This window comes from Pristis pectinata, chromosome 9 (genome assembly GCF_009764475.1).
Source record: "Pristis pectinata isolate sPriPec2 chromosome 9, sPriPec2.1.pri, whole genome shotgun sequence".
NCBI lineage: Eukaryota > Metazoa > Chordata > Chondrichthyes > Rhinopristiformes > Pristidae > Pristis > Pristis pectinata.
The window spans coordinates 94,174,046-94,188,510 of record NC_067413.1 but is presented as its reverse complement, the minus strand read 5'-3'; the positions used below and the strand labels follow the sequence as shown (position 1 = coordinate 94,188,510).

Genomic DNA, 14,465 nt, shown 5'->3' with positions numbered 1-14,465 from the left:
TAGCATTACGCTAACCGCTACACTACTGTGCCTGCCCATTTTAAAACATTGTTAATAAAAAGGGATATTTCGTCTGCTATTGATTGGTGACTTAAACAAGTTGACTGAGTAGGCAAATACAATTGGTATTGGTATTGATTTTATTACTGCCACACGTACCAAGATACAGTAAAAAGCTTTTGTTTGCGTGCCTTCCGGACAGATCATGCCATACATAAGTACATCAAGATAGTAAAAAGAGAAACAGAATGCAGAATATAACACTGTCACTACAGAGAAAATGAGTGCAGATAAACAAATAAAGTTTCAAGGGCCATTTGGAAGTAGACTGGGAGATCAAGAGGTCATCTTGGATAAATGTGGACTCTGGGAGGAAAAGTAGTATAATGGTTAAATAGTGATAAATTGGGAGATGTTGATGCACAAAGGGAACCACAAGAAAGACTGCCGGGATGTGGGGCAGCACACTGCTGGAGGAACTCAGCTGGTCAGGTAGTATCTGTGGTGGGAAATGACAGTGAATGGTTTCAGGTGGAGACCTTCCATCTGGACTGATAGATGGAGGGGAGATGGCCAGTATAAGAAGAACACCTGCCTCCCCTCTATCTCTAACCAGATGAAGGATCTGGATCATAAATGTCGACTGCCCATTTCCCTTCATCGGTGCTACCTGACCCTCTGAGTTCCTCCAGAATCTCGTCTGATGCACAAGGGGGATCTTGGAACAGTTAGGAGGAGATGGAACAGAGAGGTTTGAAGGCATGGAGAGAGTAGATGGGGAGAAGCCGTTCCCATTGGCATAGGGGTCAAGAATCGGGGGTATTAGATGAGTGCGGGAAACCAAAGTGATGTTCAACAGGCGAGTAGCTAAGGGTGTGAAATGCACAGGCAGGGTTTGTAGTGGGGTCAGATTCAAGGTGATGGGGGGAGGGAAAGTAATGGGGGAATGGGACTGAGGGCCACCGAGGGAAATGTCGCCCTTCTGGGTAGTATGAGAAAAGGTCACAGTGACAGACAGTGTGAGCCGCGGAAGCACACGGTCATGTTTTACGAGGAGTCATAGGTATTACGACATAGGTGGGACTGAACGCCTCCGCAAGCCGGCGGGGGGTTTCCCGTTTACTTCTGCCAGGGTTTAAACTCCGTCCGGGTCCGCGGCGAAAAGATGCAGCGAGCTCTCGGCTCCGGCGTGTGTGTGGGAGCAGCGAGGCACGGCCAGCGCCAGGATGCTGGGCAGAGGGGTGAGTGGGTGAGCGGACGGGCAGTGTGTAGCGAGCCCAGCACATTGACTGGGGAGTTCCGGGCTTCGGGATCAAAGGTAGTTAAACCAGAAAATGAGTGGAAATACTCATCAGGTTAGACAGCACCTGTGGAAAGAGGAACAAGGTTAACCTCTCTTGAACTGGCGGGGAAATTAAGTGTGAAAATTGTTAATAGTTGGGTCACAGGGACACCCCAAGGTGTAACGAACGTGGAAATCTGGTGGGGACGGGCAACACGGTCAGAAATCTGCAGTCCAGAGAATCCAGAGACGGCAGTATGCAGCAGATTACAGAATGTGTTCTCTGGACTGCAGATTTCCGAAAGTCACCTACTAATTCTGAATGCGGTGGGATTACCTTCCGCTTGCATTGATTTGGTTAACGGCTCTCAGAAATAGCTTGCCAGGATTTGTCATGACTAGCCATGTCTGAAGGGGAAACTATGACGTTAGAATTCGTACTCCGCATGGAGGGGTTTTAGGAATGTGGTAGATGGGAGAAACTGCCTTTCCTTTCTCTCTTTGGAAAGATGGAACAGAGAGATTTGAAGTCCTGAAAGGTGCGGAGAGAGTAGATGGGGAGAAACCGTTCCCATTGGCATAGGGGTCAAGAATCGGGGGTATTAGATAGAAATGGAAGGCATGCAAAACCAAAGCGATAGGGCAAGTGGTTGGACTGTGAAATCCACAGGCAGGGGTTGTAGAGGAGGCAGATTCAAGGAAGATGTATGTGCACCTGAAAGAAAAATTCTCCATAGATGGAAGTAAAACTGCTGATGCTGGAAATCCCAAGTAAAGACAGGAAACGCTGGAAACACTCAGCGGGTCAGGCAGCCTCTGTGGAAGAAGAACCAGGGTTAATGTTTTGCAGCAAAGACCTTTATAAATTCTGACAAAGGGTCTTCGATCTGAAACGTTAACTTTCTTTCTCTTTCCACAGATGCTGCCTGACTGCTAGTGTTTCCAGTGTTTTCTGTTTTTATTGTTCTTGTATAAACCCTGCATTAATGAATCAAGCAACCCCCATCCATGTTGTGGTTATTCTGTGATGTCATGTTCCAGCAGTATTTTGCTTCTGTTTATTCTAGTAACGCATACTGTTGTCATCTTTTGAAAAGGTAAATACTTCAGACACTGGAAATCTGAAATAAAAACATGGAATGCTGGATACGCACAGGTCAGGCAGTATCTGTGGGGAGAGAAACAGCCAGGACCACCTAGTGTTATCAGATCCACTGAGTAGCGCGGAGAAAATAGTCATGAAACTAATTGTAAAACATGTCAGGAAAGTAAGACAAAAGTGGTTAGTAAATAATTATTTGCGTAGGTGAGCAGTAAATAGGTGGAATGGGTTGCCACTGAAGGATTTTATGTTTGGGACCCTGAATTATTTAAGATTAATTAGATGTTGTATGAGCAAAAGGTATTTATTTTCAAGAAAAATGGTAACCAATAGGCTGCAAGGCATCTTTCATGGAAAATTTCTTGAGTTTTCAAACTTGATTTGAGATAGTGGACCACTTTCCAAGATTAAACAGCCCTGTGCTAACCTAGGCCCCAATTCTCACCCTCCCCTTCCACCAACCAGCGCCCCAGATCCCCCATTCTCTGTCCAGTCACTACACCCTGCTTCCTCCTGTTCCCCTACCACTCCCTGGGGCCCTGGTTCCCTGCTCCCCTTCCACTCCCTGGGGCCCTGGCTCCCCTGTTCCCCCTTCCACTCCCTGGGGCTCTGGTTCCCAATCTCCCCTTCCACTCCCTGGGGCCCTGGCTCCCCTGTTCCCCCTTCCACTCCCTGGGGCTCTGGTTCCCAATCTCCCCTTCCACTCCCTGGGGCCCTGGCTCCCCTGTTCCCCCTTCCACTCCCTGGGGCTCTGGTTCCCAATCTCCCCTTCCACTCCCTGGGGCTCTGGTTCCCTGCTCCCCTTCCACTCCCTGGGGCTCTGGCTCCCCTGTTCCCCCTTCCACTCCCTGAGGACCTGGTTCCCTGCTCCCCTTGCACTCACTGGGGCCCTGTTCCTGCACTTATTTAAAACTTAGCTGATTCTGTTTCCTGTGTTGTCTTTAAACTTGTTGGATTAATGTTGAAAATTTATTATTATTCTACCGTGTAACATCGAAAAAAGTGAACTAGACTTGTAGTATTAATAGAATGGCATCGAATAACCTGGAAAATCTGCTAGTCCATCATTACCAAGGTCCCAAATGTGCCAGGCTAACAGCATTTTACTGTTATAAGTTTTACAATCAATGGAAGATGTTTTGATGTCGTCCCTGTGTAATCATTGATAGTGCCTCCAACTTCTCTCAAACTGCAGATTGTCCTGGTTTAGTAAGTACTCCCCCATAGCATTACGACTGAGATAGAAAGTTCCATTTGGGGAGCATGAAGCAGGAAAATGCACTTTTCCAGAGCATTTTCTCAAAACATTTCTGATTTTTTTTCATAATATCCATTGTCAGTAGAGTGTCACAGAATATAATAGTTGTTTTTCATGATTTCATTTGAAGTGTTAAATATATCTCTCCACAGTGAATCCAGTTTTCTGCCACTCTGTTTTGTTGATATCAGCAATATGCAGCAAAAATCTCTGCAGACTTGATTTATTTCCGAATGTGAATGAAAAACAATCAGTCATTAATTAATAAAGTGGAAGGCAAATGTTTTCAGCTAATAAAAATGAATCTATAGTGTTTCATTTAGGATCTACTGCAGTCGACATGTTTAACAGGTAAGTGGTAACTGTTACCAATACTCTTAACTGATTCCACAATTTATGGAACAAAGCTAATTTCCACAACTACATACACCCACCTGACTCACTTTCCAAGTCAGGCACATAATCGAGCCTTGGTGAGCAAGGAAATATAGATAGTTTTATGTATTGGGTTCAAGTGACATTGCATTCAGAGGCTATAATTGAAATTATCCTTTCTTTCTCCTTAGTGGTTCTTCAGCTTGGTTCTTGCCTCTCTTATCTATGCAAGTGCAAAGGCCAGTGTAACTGAACATACCTATCAACATGAAGGTCGAACCTGTTCTCGTTGCCCTCCAGGACTTTATATGAAGACACGTTGCACAAAAAGCCAAGATACAATTTGTGCACCTTGCCCAGCAAATCATTACACACAGTTCTGGAATTATGTACAAAAGTGTCAATACTGCAATAATTTCTGCCAAGAAAATCAATATGTTAAGCTTGAATGTAATCAGTTCCACAACAGAGTGTGTGAATGCAAGGATGGATACTTTTGGAAGTATGAGTTTTGTATGAAGCAGGCAGAATGTCCTCGTGGATTTGGAGTTAAAACTGCAGGTAAAATGTTAAATATTTGTGAACTGTCTACATTAAATGTACATCTTTGTTTTCATTTACAGACTGATAATTATGTAGTATAAAGCATTTAATGCACAGAAGCAGGTTATTTGACTCAATTGGTCTAAATTCATGCTTTTCTGTTTATTCCTTAACTTTCTCTCCCTCTTCTACCTATTTAGCTTCCTGTTGAAAGAATTTATGCTATTTACCCCAACCAATTTCACATTCTAATCACACATAGTGTAAAGAGTTTCTTTTGAACTCATTAGTGAATATATCAGTGACCATCTAGTTTTAGTCTCTCGCCATCTTACAGCAACTTGTATTCATATTGTGTCCTTAATATAGCAATATGTCCCAAGACATTTCACAGCAGTGTCTTCAGCTATATTTTCAGCAGACCACATAAGGAGTCACATGACAGCAACTGGCTCTAAGCTTGCTCAAAGAGGTAGAATTTTCTCAAAACAGAATTAACACATCTATACTGATGCTTTTTTCTAATATCGGTTATCAGTAGTGTCACAGAAGGAGCATTTTAATGAAGAAAAGAGCAATGAAAGATCAACAGTGATTAGGCAGTTTGGGGCCTTGGTCTGAAGGTAGAAAGAAGGATCAATTTGGAGGACACTACTGGAGGAGCAGAGATAACTTAAAATATTGTGGAATTGATTCAAGTTATTTGGATAAGGATGGATAAGGAAAGATTGGAAAACGGGTGATAAAGGTACAGAAGACAGAATGCTGAAAGAAGTCAGCGGGTCAAGCAGCATCTGTGGAGGTAAAAGGTGTATGTTGATGTTTCAGGTTGTGATCCTACATCAGGACAGGTGATAAAGGTGGGTAGGTCAGTAAGTACATGGGTGTTGGGTAAATGGGATGCGATGTGAGACAGGACCAGTAAAGTTGAAAATGATCTCATGTCTTTGGATGATACAATGTGAACAGCCAGCCAGGTGTGCAATGGTATAGTGAAATATTCAGGAAGCAAAGGTGTGGATGAGGGCTTAAGCAGTGTAGAAGATAAGAAACAGGTCAGAGTTGGGCAGTGTAATAGAAGTGGATCAGGTATGTGGCCCAATGTGTGCTTTAGGGTCAAATATGTCATCAAGTCCAAGAACATTGAAGTGCAGACTCAGATAGTTGCCCTGGATGTGGATGGAGTCGTTACTGGGGAACTGATAACCAAAGCTTTGGACCTTCTAATATTTAGATCTGTTCATTTGGAACTGGATTTTGGGGAAAGTAGTGTGCCAGTCAGAGAGAGTGGAGGAGTTGAGAGAGGCACTCACCAGGTAAGTCTGGGAGTCATCAGCAAACATGTGAAAATTGACCCTGTGTTATCAGATGATGTTACCAGGGAAAGCCTGTGAAGGAATAGTGTGAGCGGATAGATCTACCCTATCAAACCATTCCTTTTCTTTTAAAGACTCCCTTTAGCCTTCTTCACCCTCAAAAAAAAATCCCAATTTGCTTGGGAGTTATACCTGATAAAGTTGTATGCTTTTCTGAAACTTCTCTCCCCATTATTTGTAGTTCTGTGTCGATAATCTCAGGGCAGATTCTCCCTCCAAAATGAAATCAACGTTTATTTGATTTATTGAATTTTTAATATTGAATTCACTCTTAAAGAAACAAAAGATTTTGTTCCTTCTTTTGTTTGAACTTGTTGTTTATTTTTCTGGGTACGATTCTATAACCTTTGTCTATTCTCCAGGTACTCCTCTAAGCAATACAGTTTGTGTGAAGTGTCCTCCAGGTTTCTTCTCGTCAGTGAGTTCTGCCACTATGCAATGTAAGAGGCATACAAACTGTACTGAACTGGGCTTAGAACTGGATATTGCTGGCACTGCATGGCATGACAACTTATGCAACCCCTGCCAGCCCCATGAGTCTGAAGGTATTTCCAAAGATTTCTTACTCCTGCCTGTGAATTTGAATGGAACATGAACAGTCCTTTAATTGTACCTGTCTGGGTTAAGCAACAAACTCTAGAATTGCTTGTTATTTTTTAGGTTAATTAAAATTCCAGGCTAATTATTTGCTGTGTACTTTTCACAGAACAGGGCAATGGGAGTTTAGACAAGTTCTCAAGTGGTTAATAAAATGGGAGCACCATAACAACGGGATTTATATAAAATATTTTGCCAAAAAGTTTGAAGCAGAAAGAGCTCTCACACTGTTCTGAATTTTTAATCTCATTAATTATTGGAAGAATGCTCATACTTTGAAAACAAGGATGAACTTGTTTTTTTTTGGCTGGGTATAAAACAAACTAATCTGTTAAGTGGCTGCCTCACAGCTCCAGTGACCGAGTTTGATTCTGATCTCTGGTCCTGTCTATGATGAGTTTGCACATCCTCCCACTGTGAATCTCCTTCAGATGCATCCTAAAGGTGTGCGGGATGGTGGGTTAAAAAGCCGTTGTAAGTTGTTCCTTGTGTGTAAGTTGGTGATAGAACCTGCAGTGGGAGTTGATGGGAATGTGGGGAGAATAAAATGGGATTAGTATAGTGGGTGCTTCATGGTTGGCATGGAGTTGTTATGCTGCATGACTCTATCCATTCATTTCTTGCTGGTGAAAATGTGACTTTTGGCAAAATCACCAATTTGTTTTCCTTCTGATGACAAACCATTTTTTGCTTCTCTGCTTCAACCAATCCCACTCTGAATAGTAGAAGCACTGAATTAATGCTGAGTCTGTATTCTGCTATCCTGGAGAAAGATATATAAAAGATTAGCCCCTGTGCCATTAAGCCTGCCCATTGAATCTGTGACTCCACTAATTTGCTTCATGTAGTGGATCTGTTCTGGCACTGGCTCTCACTCTTCTGATCATGTGTTAGTTTTCACTGAATATATGCAGTGCAGTACTTTTTCCTTCATTTGTGGGCTCAGGCTCATCACTGTGTGCTTGAACTGAAAATCCCAGGGATCAACGAAAACATTGCCTCTGTCCTCATTAGCAGACCCATCAGTAGCCAAGGGTGCTGGTCACATCACCACAGACAGCTGGCCAAGTGCGGGCAGGAGCATTTTGTTACCCACTTGGCTGGCACAGGCCACTGTCTAAGTCTCAGGAGCAGAGCAATGTGAGCAGATAAGTAGGGAAACTGCAGAGCTGGAAGACAGGATTGCTTCTGCCTGTCCCATGGAGTGTTCATAAAAAGTAGAATAGTTTACCTTTCATAAGTGACTTTCTGGTCATCAAAGAATCCTACTCAATTTTCCAGTGACATATTTAACAAGGGCCCCTTCCACAGACAGTAGGCACCTATTATAATCATTTCAAAAGCCGAGCACCCTTGACAAACATCTGCTTGGGGCAGCAGCAGAAGAACTCAAAGTTTTAACATGTGGCCAGTCCCTGTGTACATTACCTGCACATGGATTCACTGCTAAATCGAAATGCTTTGTGCAGCTCAGACTCCAGACAAATTCAGGGGGGATCAATGGCCATCCATTGGAAACAGCAGACTGTACTTACTGCTGATGCATATGGAAAGTCCCTTTGGATTGAGATGCCTGCACTTTCTAAGCTGCTGCCTGACGTTTTCCTGTAAAGACTTCTTTTGCTTTCATCACTCAGACACGGGTTTGTCTTTTAGTTGTGTCGGGTCATTAATTGCTTACTATACAAACAAGAGATGGAAGGATGACAGTTAAGGGAACCTCCAGTAAAGCAGCCAGCATAATCAAAGACCCCACCTACCCCGGACGTTCTCTCTTCTCCCCCCTCCCATCGGGCAGAAAGTACAAAAGCCTGAAGCACGTACCACCAGGCTGAGGGACAGCTTCTATCCCACTGTTATAAGACTATTGAACAGCTTCTAGTGTGATAAAATGGATTCTTGACCTCACAATCTACCTCATTATGACCTTCCACCTTATTGTCTACCTGCACTGCACTTTCACTGTAGCTGTTGCACTTCACTCTGGATTCTGTTATTGTTTTACCTTGTACTACCTCAATGCACTGTGTAATGAATTGATCTTTATGAACGGTATGCAAGATGACTTTTTCACTGTACCTTGGTACATGTGACAATAATCAGCCAATTCCAATTCCAAGCATGTTTATGTTTCTGTAAGGTAGTTGTGGCTGGGTAGATAGCTGTAACCATCATTATTCTACACATAATTCCCATCATTTGCCGCCAACATCAGATTTTAGACAAAAAAAAATGCCTGATCAAGAACACATGTTAGTTGAGCTCATGACCAAAGACACTAATAACAGGAAAACATTTATATTGTAATTTTGTAACTGATATTCCTTTGTTGGTCTGGTAAAAGATCTTTTAGTTAGAAAACAAAATCTAAACAAAACTTGTTTTTATTATTTGTTTCAGAGGGTACTTCAGAGTGCGAAGCAGCGCTTTTTTACTTCGTGGTACGGCAAAATATCAAGCAAAAGAAATTATTGCAACTCGGAAAGGTACTCACCATCTTGAGCCAGGATGACATACGGCAAATAAAGAATGGCAAACTGCAGATTTTGCCTTTACTTAAAAAATGGAAGATGCAGCGGGGTGGAAGCATATCTGCCGAAGACTTGGTGAAAGCTCTGAGAGAAGTTAAGCTCAATAAAATTGCAAAAAAAGTTGCAAAAAAGTTCCTCAAATACGAAAACAATGCAGTGTGTGCTTTGCCAGAAAAGTAAGGATGGTAGTATGTGGGAAATATGAATGCAGCTCCATCAACTGTTTAAAAACCCATTGCTCGTAATCATTCAAAATCCCTCCTCATTTCACTTTTCCCAGGCACCTTTCCAAAGAACACTATATCATCATTTTAGTTTAGTCTGTTCAGTTCTATAGTATAATAAAGTTCTGGATATCCATCGAATGTCTGCAGGATTTCAGCATGTGAAAACTAATTTGCTGTTTTCTAAAAGCAAGCAGGCAAGGTAAACAAAAGTACACAGCAACTGATTCAGTGCTGAGCAATGAGTGGTCCTATTTTTCAATGTACACTGCTGTTAAATGACCCAGGAATAAATACATGTTGTGATTATAGTTTAAATAAATTTAGCTTAAACATAGTTCACCATTGTTACCCATCAGTGGTAACTATAAAGATAAGCTCCTAGTAACACGCCCAGAAAAATATGACTAAAACAATAGAAATAATGTCCTTTCCTTTGCTTTTCAAAATATTACTATTTATTTTTCATGCTTTGGTTGGAAAGGCACATCAGATATAATTTTACCATTTAGATTTTACTATGATTAAGAGGTGTTACTTGATGTTGTGTTTGTATTCTATATATGTGGAGACTGTAGCAGAATGTGTTTACAAGCCTTGAAGATTGTGGCTTCCACTTCTTCCTTACCACTAGGTGGACTTGTTCATTTGACAAATAATAAATCTTATATAATAAAAGAACAAATCTTATTTGAAAAACCATTTGATTAACTTGAGTAGGGTCCAAAATATCACTACAATGATGTTCATTTCAAGAAACTGCTAAAAGGTATGTTTTAACCAATTCTAGTGGATGGCACAACTTTCTTTTAAACTGTATTACTTTTTGATTTAGTTTTTCGTATCAGTTGGGATATAGAGAATGACATTCACCGATAGCTGAAAGGAAGAGGCATTTTAATGTTATGGAACTGATCCTATCAAATTTGTAGACCGTAAATGTAAAGCATTGATCTGGTGTTGTATATAAAGCGACTATATAAAATAATAATAGGGCAGACATTTAGATCAATTGCAGGTAAGGCAGCGAGGAAGTATTATCTAATATCCATTTGATTTTAAAAATTTGGCTTTGCCAGGAACTTCTGTACAAATCTGTCATTTTGTTTTTATGGACTAAACATCAGGTTCTCATTGCTCAGAAGACCGCATTGTTAAGATAACAATTGTAGCTGCAGCAAGTGACAATAATAAACCAATACCAATACATGGTATGTTTGGTATTGGTTTATTATTGTCACTTGTACCGAAGTACAGTGAAAAACTTGTCTTGCATACCGATCGTATAGGTCAATTCATTACACAGTGCAATTACATTGGGTTAATACAGAGTGCATTGAGGTAGTACAGGTAAAAACAATAACAGTGCAGAATAAAGTGTCACAGCTACAGAGAAAGTGCAGTGCAATAAGGTGCAAGGTCACAACAAGGTAGATCGTGAGGTCATAGGTCATAGGCCATCTCATTGTATAAGGGAACCGTTCAATAGTCTTATCACAGTGGGGTAGAAGCTGTCCTTGAGCCTGGTGGTACGTGCCCTCAGGCTCCTGTATCTTCTACCTGATGGAAGAGGAGAGAAGAGAGAATGTCCTGGGTGGGTGGGGTCTTTGATTATGCTGGCTGCTTTGCCAAGATGATGAGAGGTAAAGACAGAGTCCAAGGAGGGGAGGCTGGTGTCCGTGATGCACCAGGCTGAGTCCACAACTGTCTGCAGCTTCTTGCGGGCCTGGGCAGAGCAGTTGCCATACCAAGCCGTGATACATCCAGATAGGATGCTTTCTATGGTGCATTGGTAAAAATTAGTGAGAGTCAAAGGGGACAAACCAAATTTCTTTAGCCTCTTGAGGAAGTAGAGGTGCTAGTGAGCTTTCTTGGCCATGGCATCTATGTGATTTGACCAGGAAGCTGTTGGTGATGCTCACTCCCAGGAACTTGAAGCTCTCAACCCTCTCGACCTCAGCACCATTGATGTAGACAGGTGCATGTACACCGCCCCTTTCCTGAAGTCAATGACCAGCTCTTTTGTTGACATTGAGGGAAAGGTTGTTGTCATGACACCATTCCACTAAGCTCTCTATCTCTTTCCTGTACTCTGCACTTACCTGGTAACTTACAATGCTTGTACTTCAAAAAGTTATGATTTAATAATTAACAACCATCTTGTTTATATAAATATAGAATGATTGATCGGTGTGCTAACATTATTGTTCTATTGAAAAGCTAAATGCTGTACTTCCAAGCTGATTTAAACAAAGAGGAACAAGTTATAGTAAATATGTACATATGGTGTCCAAAGCTTCTCACTATTCACATCCCTGATGATACTCTGCAGCTCTATCCCCACCTGTCTTCAACAATGCCTCTTCGTGCCATTCATCCATCCTTGGCTAAATGGGTTGACGACCAAACTGTTCCTGGATGGGCATTATGGAATGCAGAAACAAACAAAATTGTTTCTGTTTGTTACTCTGACTTAACCAGACCTTTTGCTCAGTTAAGATCGGAAATCTCAGCAGGGTCACATCGAAGTTGAGGCCTACTTACACGTTCTCCGGGATCATGTTTACACATCCTTACTTTCGGATAGTTCTTACTCTTCTGCAAAATAAACAAATTGATCATTTCTTTAAAAAAATAGACCACTTGTTCAAATCAGCTACAAACTGACTCAGAGCTAAGACAGGAGAAACAATGTGTCATGGATACCTCCTCTCCTATCGGATTCCTTCTTCAGCACATTGCCTCTTCCACCTATCACCTCACAGCTTCTCACATCATTTCCCCCTCCCTCCCCCACCTGCCTACCTTCCCCCCTCACCTGTCCCCTGCCAGCTTGTGCTCCCCCCCTCCCCTGACATTTTTATTCCGGCTTCTGCCCTCTTCCAGGCCCGACGAAGGGTCTTGACCCGAAACGCCGACTGTTTATTTCCCTCCATGGATGCTGCCTGACCTGCTGAGTTCCTCCAGCACTTTGTGTGTGTGTTATAGATGCAGTATGTCCAGATATGTAGCACTAAAACAGATTGCTTGATCATTATCTCATTGCTGTTTGTGAGAGTTTGCTGGGCAGGAACTGATGTTTGTGTTTCTTGCATTATAGCAGTGAGTACGCATTAAGACCCCTTTGGCTGTAAGTTCTCCGGGTGTCCTAAGGTTGTGAGAGGTTCTATGTCAATGCAAATGTTTTATTTCTTTTTGTAGATTCTTTATTTCTATTTTATGCAATGTTATCAATTTAGTTTATTTATATAACTGAATCTACTTACCTGCATTCTAATTTCTATTGACATGAATCTTTGCAGTTTTTGTTTAGGTTGAGATTTATATTTATTCAACACTGGCACCTAGAAACATTTTGATTAAAAACAATTGAAAATGAACCACTTACAGACCTTGGTCTTCTTTTCCTCCAGCTTTTATCTCTGTAGCATGTGTCCAGGTATTGAGATGGTCTTGAAGTTTGCTAGATCTGAACTTATAATGGCTGCCTTGTTTGATATGTAAGATATTTTCTCAGCTATTGCTTCCTAAGTGACAGTGCTCGATAACCAGTCTATTAAGTGAATGGGCAGAGATAAGAGATAAAAGTAAGTGGGACAAAAATCATAGATGGAAATAGTCATAGATGGAAAAATCATAGATGGAAAAATCCCTTAAACAAAAGCAGAACATTTTGGGAGACAATCAATTAAGAAATAACGAGAGCTTGCTTCATTAGTGATGCAATAATCATGGGACATTTTATTGTTCATATATACTATTCAAATCAGATTGCCAGAGTGATTTGAAGGGTGCATTCAAAGAATGCATTTAGAACAGCTTTCATGTGCAATATATGTGGAATCAGCTAAGGCTATTTTAGACCTAGTATCGTGTAATGATATAGGGTTTAATGAGTAATCTCGTGGTAAGGGAAAATTGAGCCCTAAATGATTGACATTTTTATTCAATTTGGGAGGGACACAGTTCAGTCAGAAATCAGAGGTTTGAACTTAACTGAAGCTAGTGACATTGTTATGAGAGTCAATTTGTTTATGGTCTATGTGTTCATTACAGAGACCTGGTTACGTGACGGACAGGACTGGCAGCTCAATGGTTCAGGGTTTCAATGTATTCAACGAGATAGAGAGGGAGGTGAAAGATAAGATAAGATTTCTTTATTAGTCACACGTACATCGAAACACACAGTAAAATGCATCTTTTGTGTAGAATGTTCTGGGGGCAGCCCACAAGTGTCGCCACGCTTCTGGTGCCAACATAGCACGCCCACAACTCCCTAACCCGTATGTCTTTGGAATGTGGGAGCAAACCAGATCACCCGGAGGAAACCCACGCAGACATGGGGAGAACGTACAAACTCTTTACAGATGGCGGCTGGAATTGAACCCGGGTTGCTGGCGCTGTAAAGCGTGTGGTGGAGTTGCAGGTACTAATGTCACAGCTGCACTCAGAGAGGACATACCGGAGGGCTCGTTTACTGATGCAATGTGGGTAGAGCTCAAAAATAAGGAAGGTGCAATCCCTCTGATGGAATTGTACCATCAGGTCTTCATACAGCCACCAGGAGACAGAGGAACATATATGTAGACAAATTATGGAAAAATGTAAAAGTAACAGGGTTGTCATAATGAGTGACTTTAACTTCCCCAACTTTGACTGGGACTTCCTTCGTGAAAGAGGCTCAGATGGGGCAAAATTTCTTAGGTGCATGCAAGAGGATTTCTTGAAACGGTACGTGAATAGTCGAACTAGAGGAAGGACCATATTGGATCTGGCTTTGGGAAATGACCCTGGCCAGGTGATTGGTCTTTCAGTAGGAGAGCATTTTGGGAACAATGATCACAACTCCTTAAGTCTTAGGCTTAAGTTTAACTCCTGACGCTATCGCCACTCTCCCCTCCCCCATCTGCCTATCACCCCTCCTCACCTGAATCCACCTGTCACCTGCTAGCTCTTGCTCCGCCCCTTCCCTCTACTTTTTTAGTGGCTATCTCCCTTCCATCTTTCAGTCCCGATGAAGAATCTAGACCCAAAATATTGACTGTCCATTTCTCTCCATAGGAATGCTGCCTGACTGGCTGAGATCCTCTAGCATCTTGTGTCTTGCTCCCTAGGTTTTAAGAAAGTCCTGAATCAGGATAAGTCTGAACCTTGTGGGAAAGTACTAAATTGGGGGA

The 14,465-nt window shown here is 41.9% G+C and overlaps 1 protein-coding gene across 1 annotated transcript; it reads left to right on the top strand.

The window, feature by feature from the left end:
* The first annotated feature begins 947 nt into the window (after positions 1–947).
* Positions 948–12,668, top strand: LOC127574569 (tumor necrosis factor receptor superfamily member 11B-like). Its single transcript, XM_052023673.1, has 4 exons — positions 948–1,241; positions 4,209–4,578; positions 6,299–6,481; positions 8,934–12,668. Exons 1-4 carry the CDS (start codon positions 1,227–1,229, stop codon positions 9,242–9,244), a joined length of 879 nt encoding a protein of 292 aa, XP_051879633.1. The 5' UTR covers positions 948–1,226; the 3' UTR covers positions 9,245–12,668.
* The last annotated feature ends 1,797 nt before the right edge of the window (positions 12,669–14,465 follow it).

Coding starts and splice junctions, on each gene's coding strand:
- LOC127574569 (XM_052023673.1), top strand. Junction 4,579..6,298: donor ATTTGGAGTTAAAACTGCAG/GTAAAATGTTAA, acceptor TCTATTCTCCAG/GTACTCCTCTAAGCAATACA. Junction 6,482..8,933: donor CCAGCCCCATGAGTCTGAAG/GTATTTCCAAAG, acceptor TATTTGTTTCAG/AGGGTACTTCAGAGTGCGAA.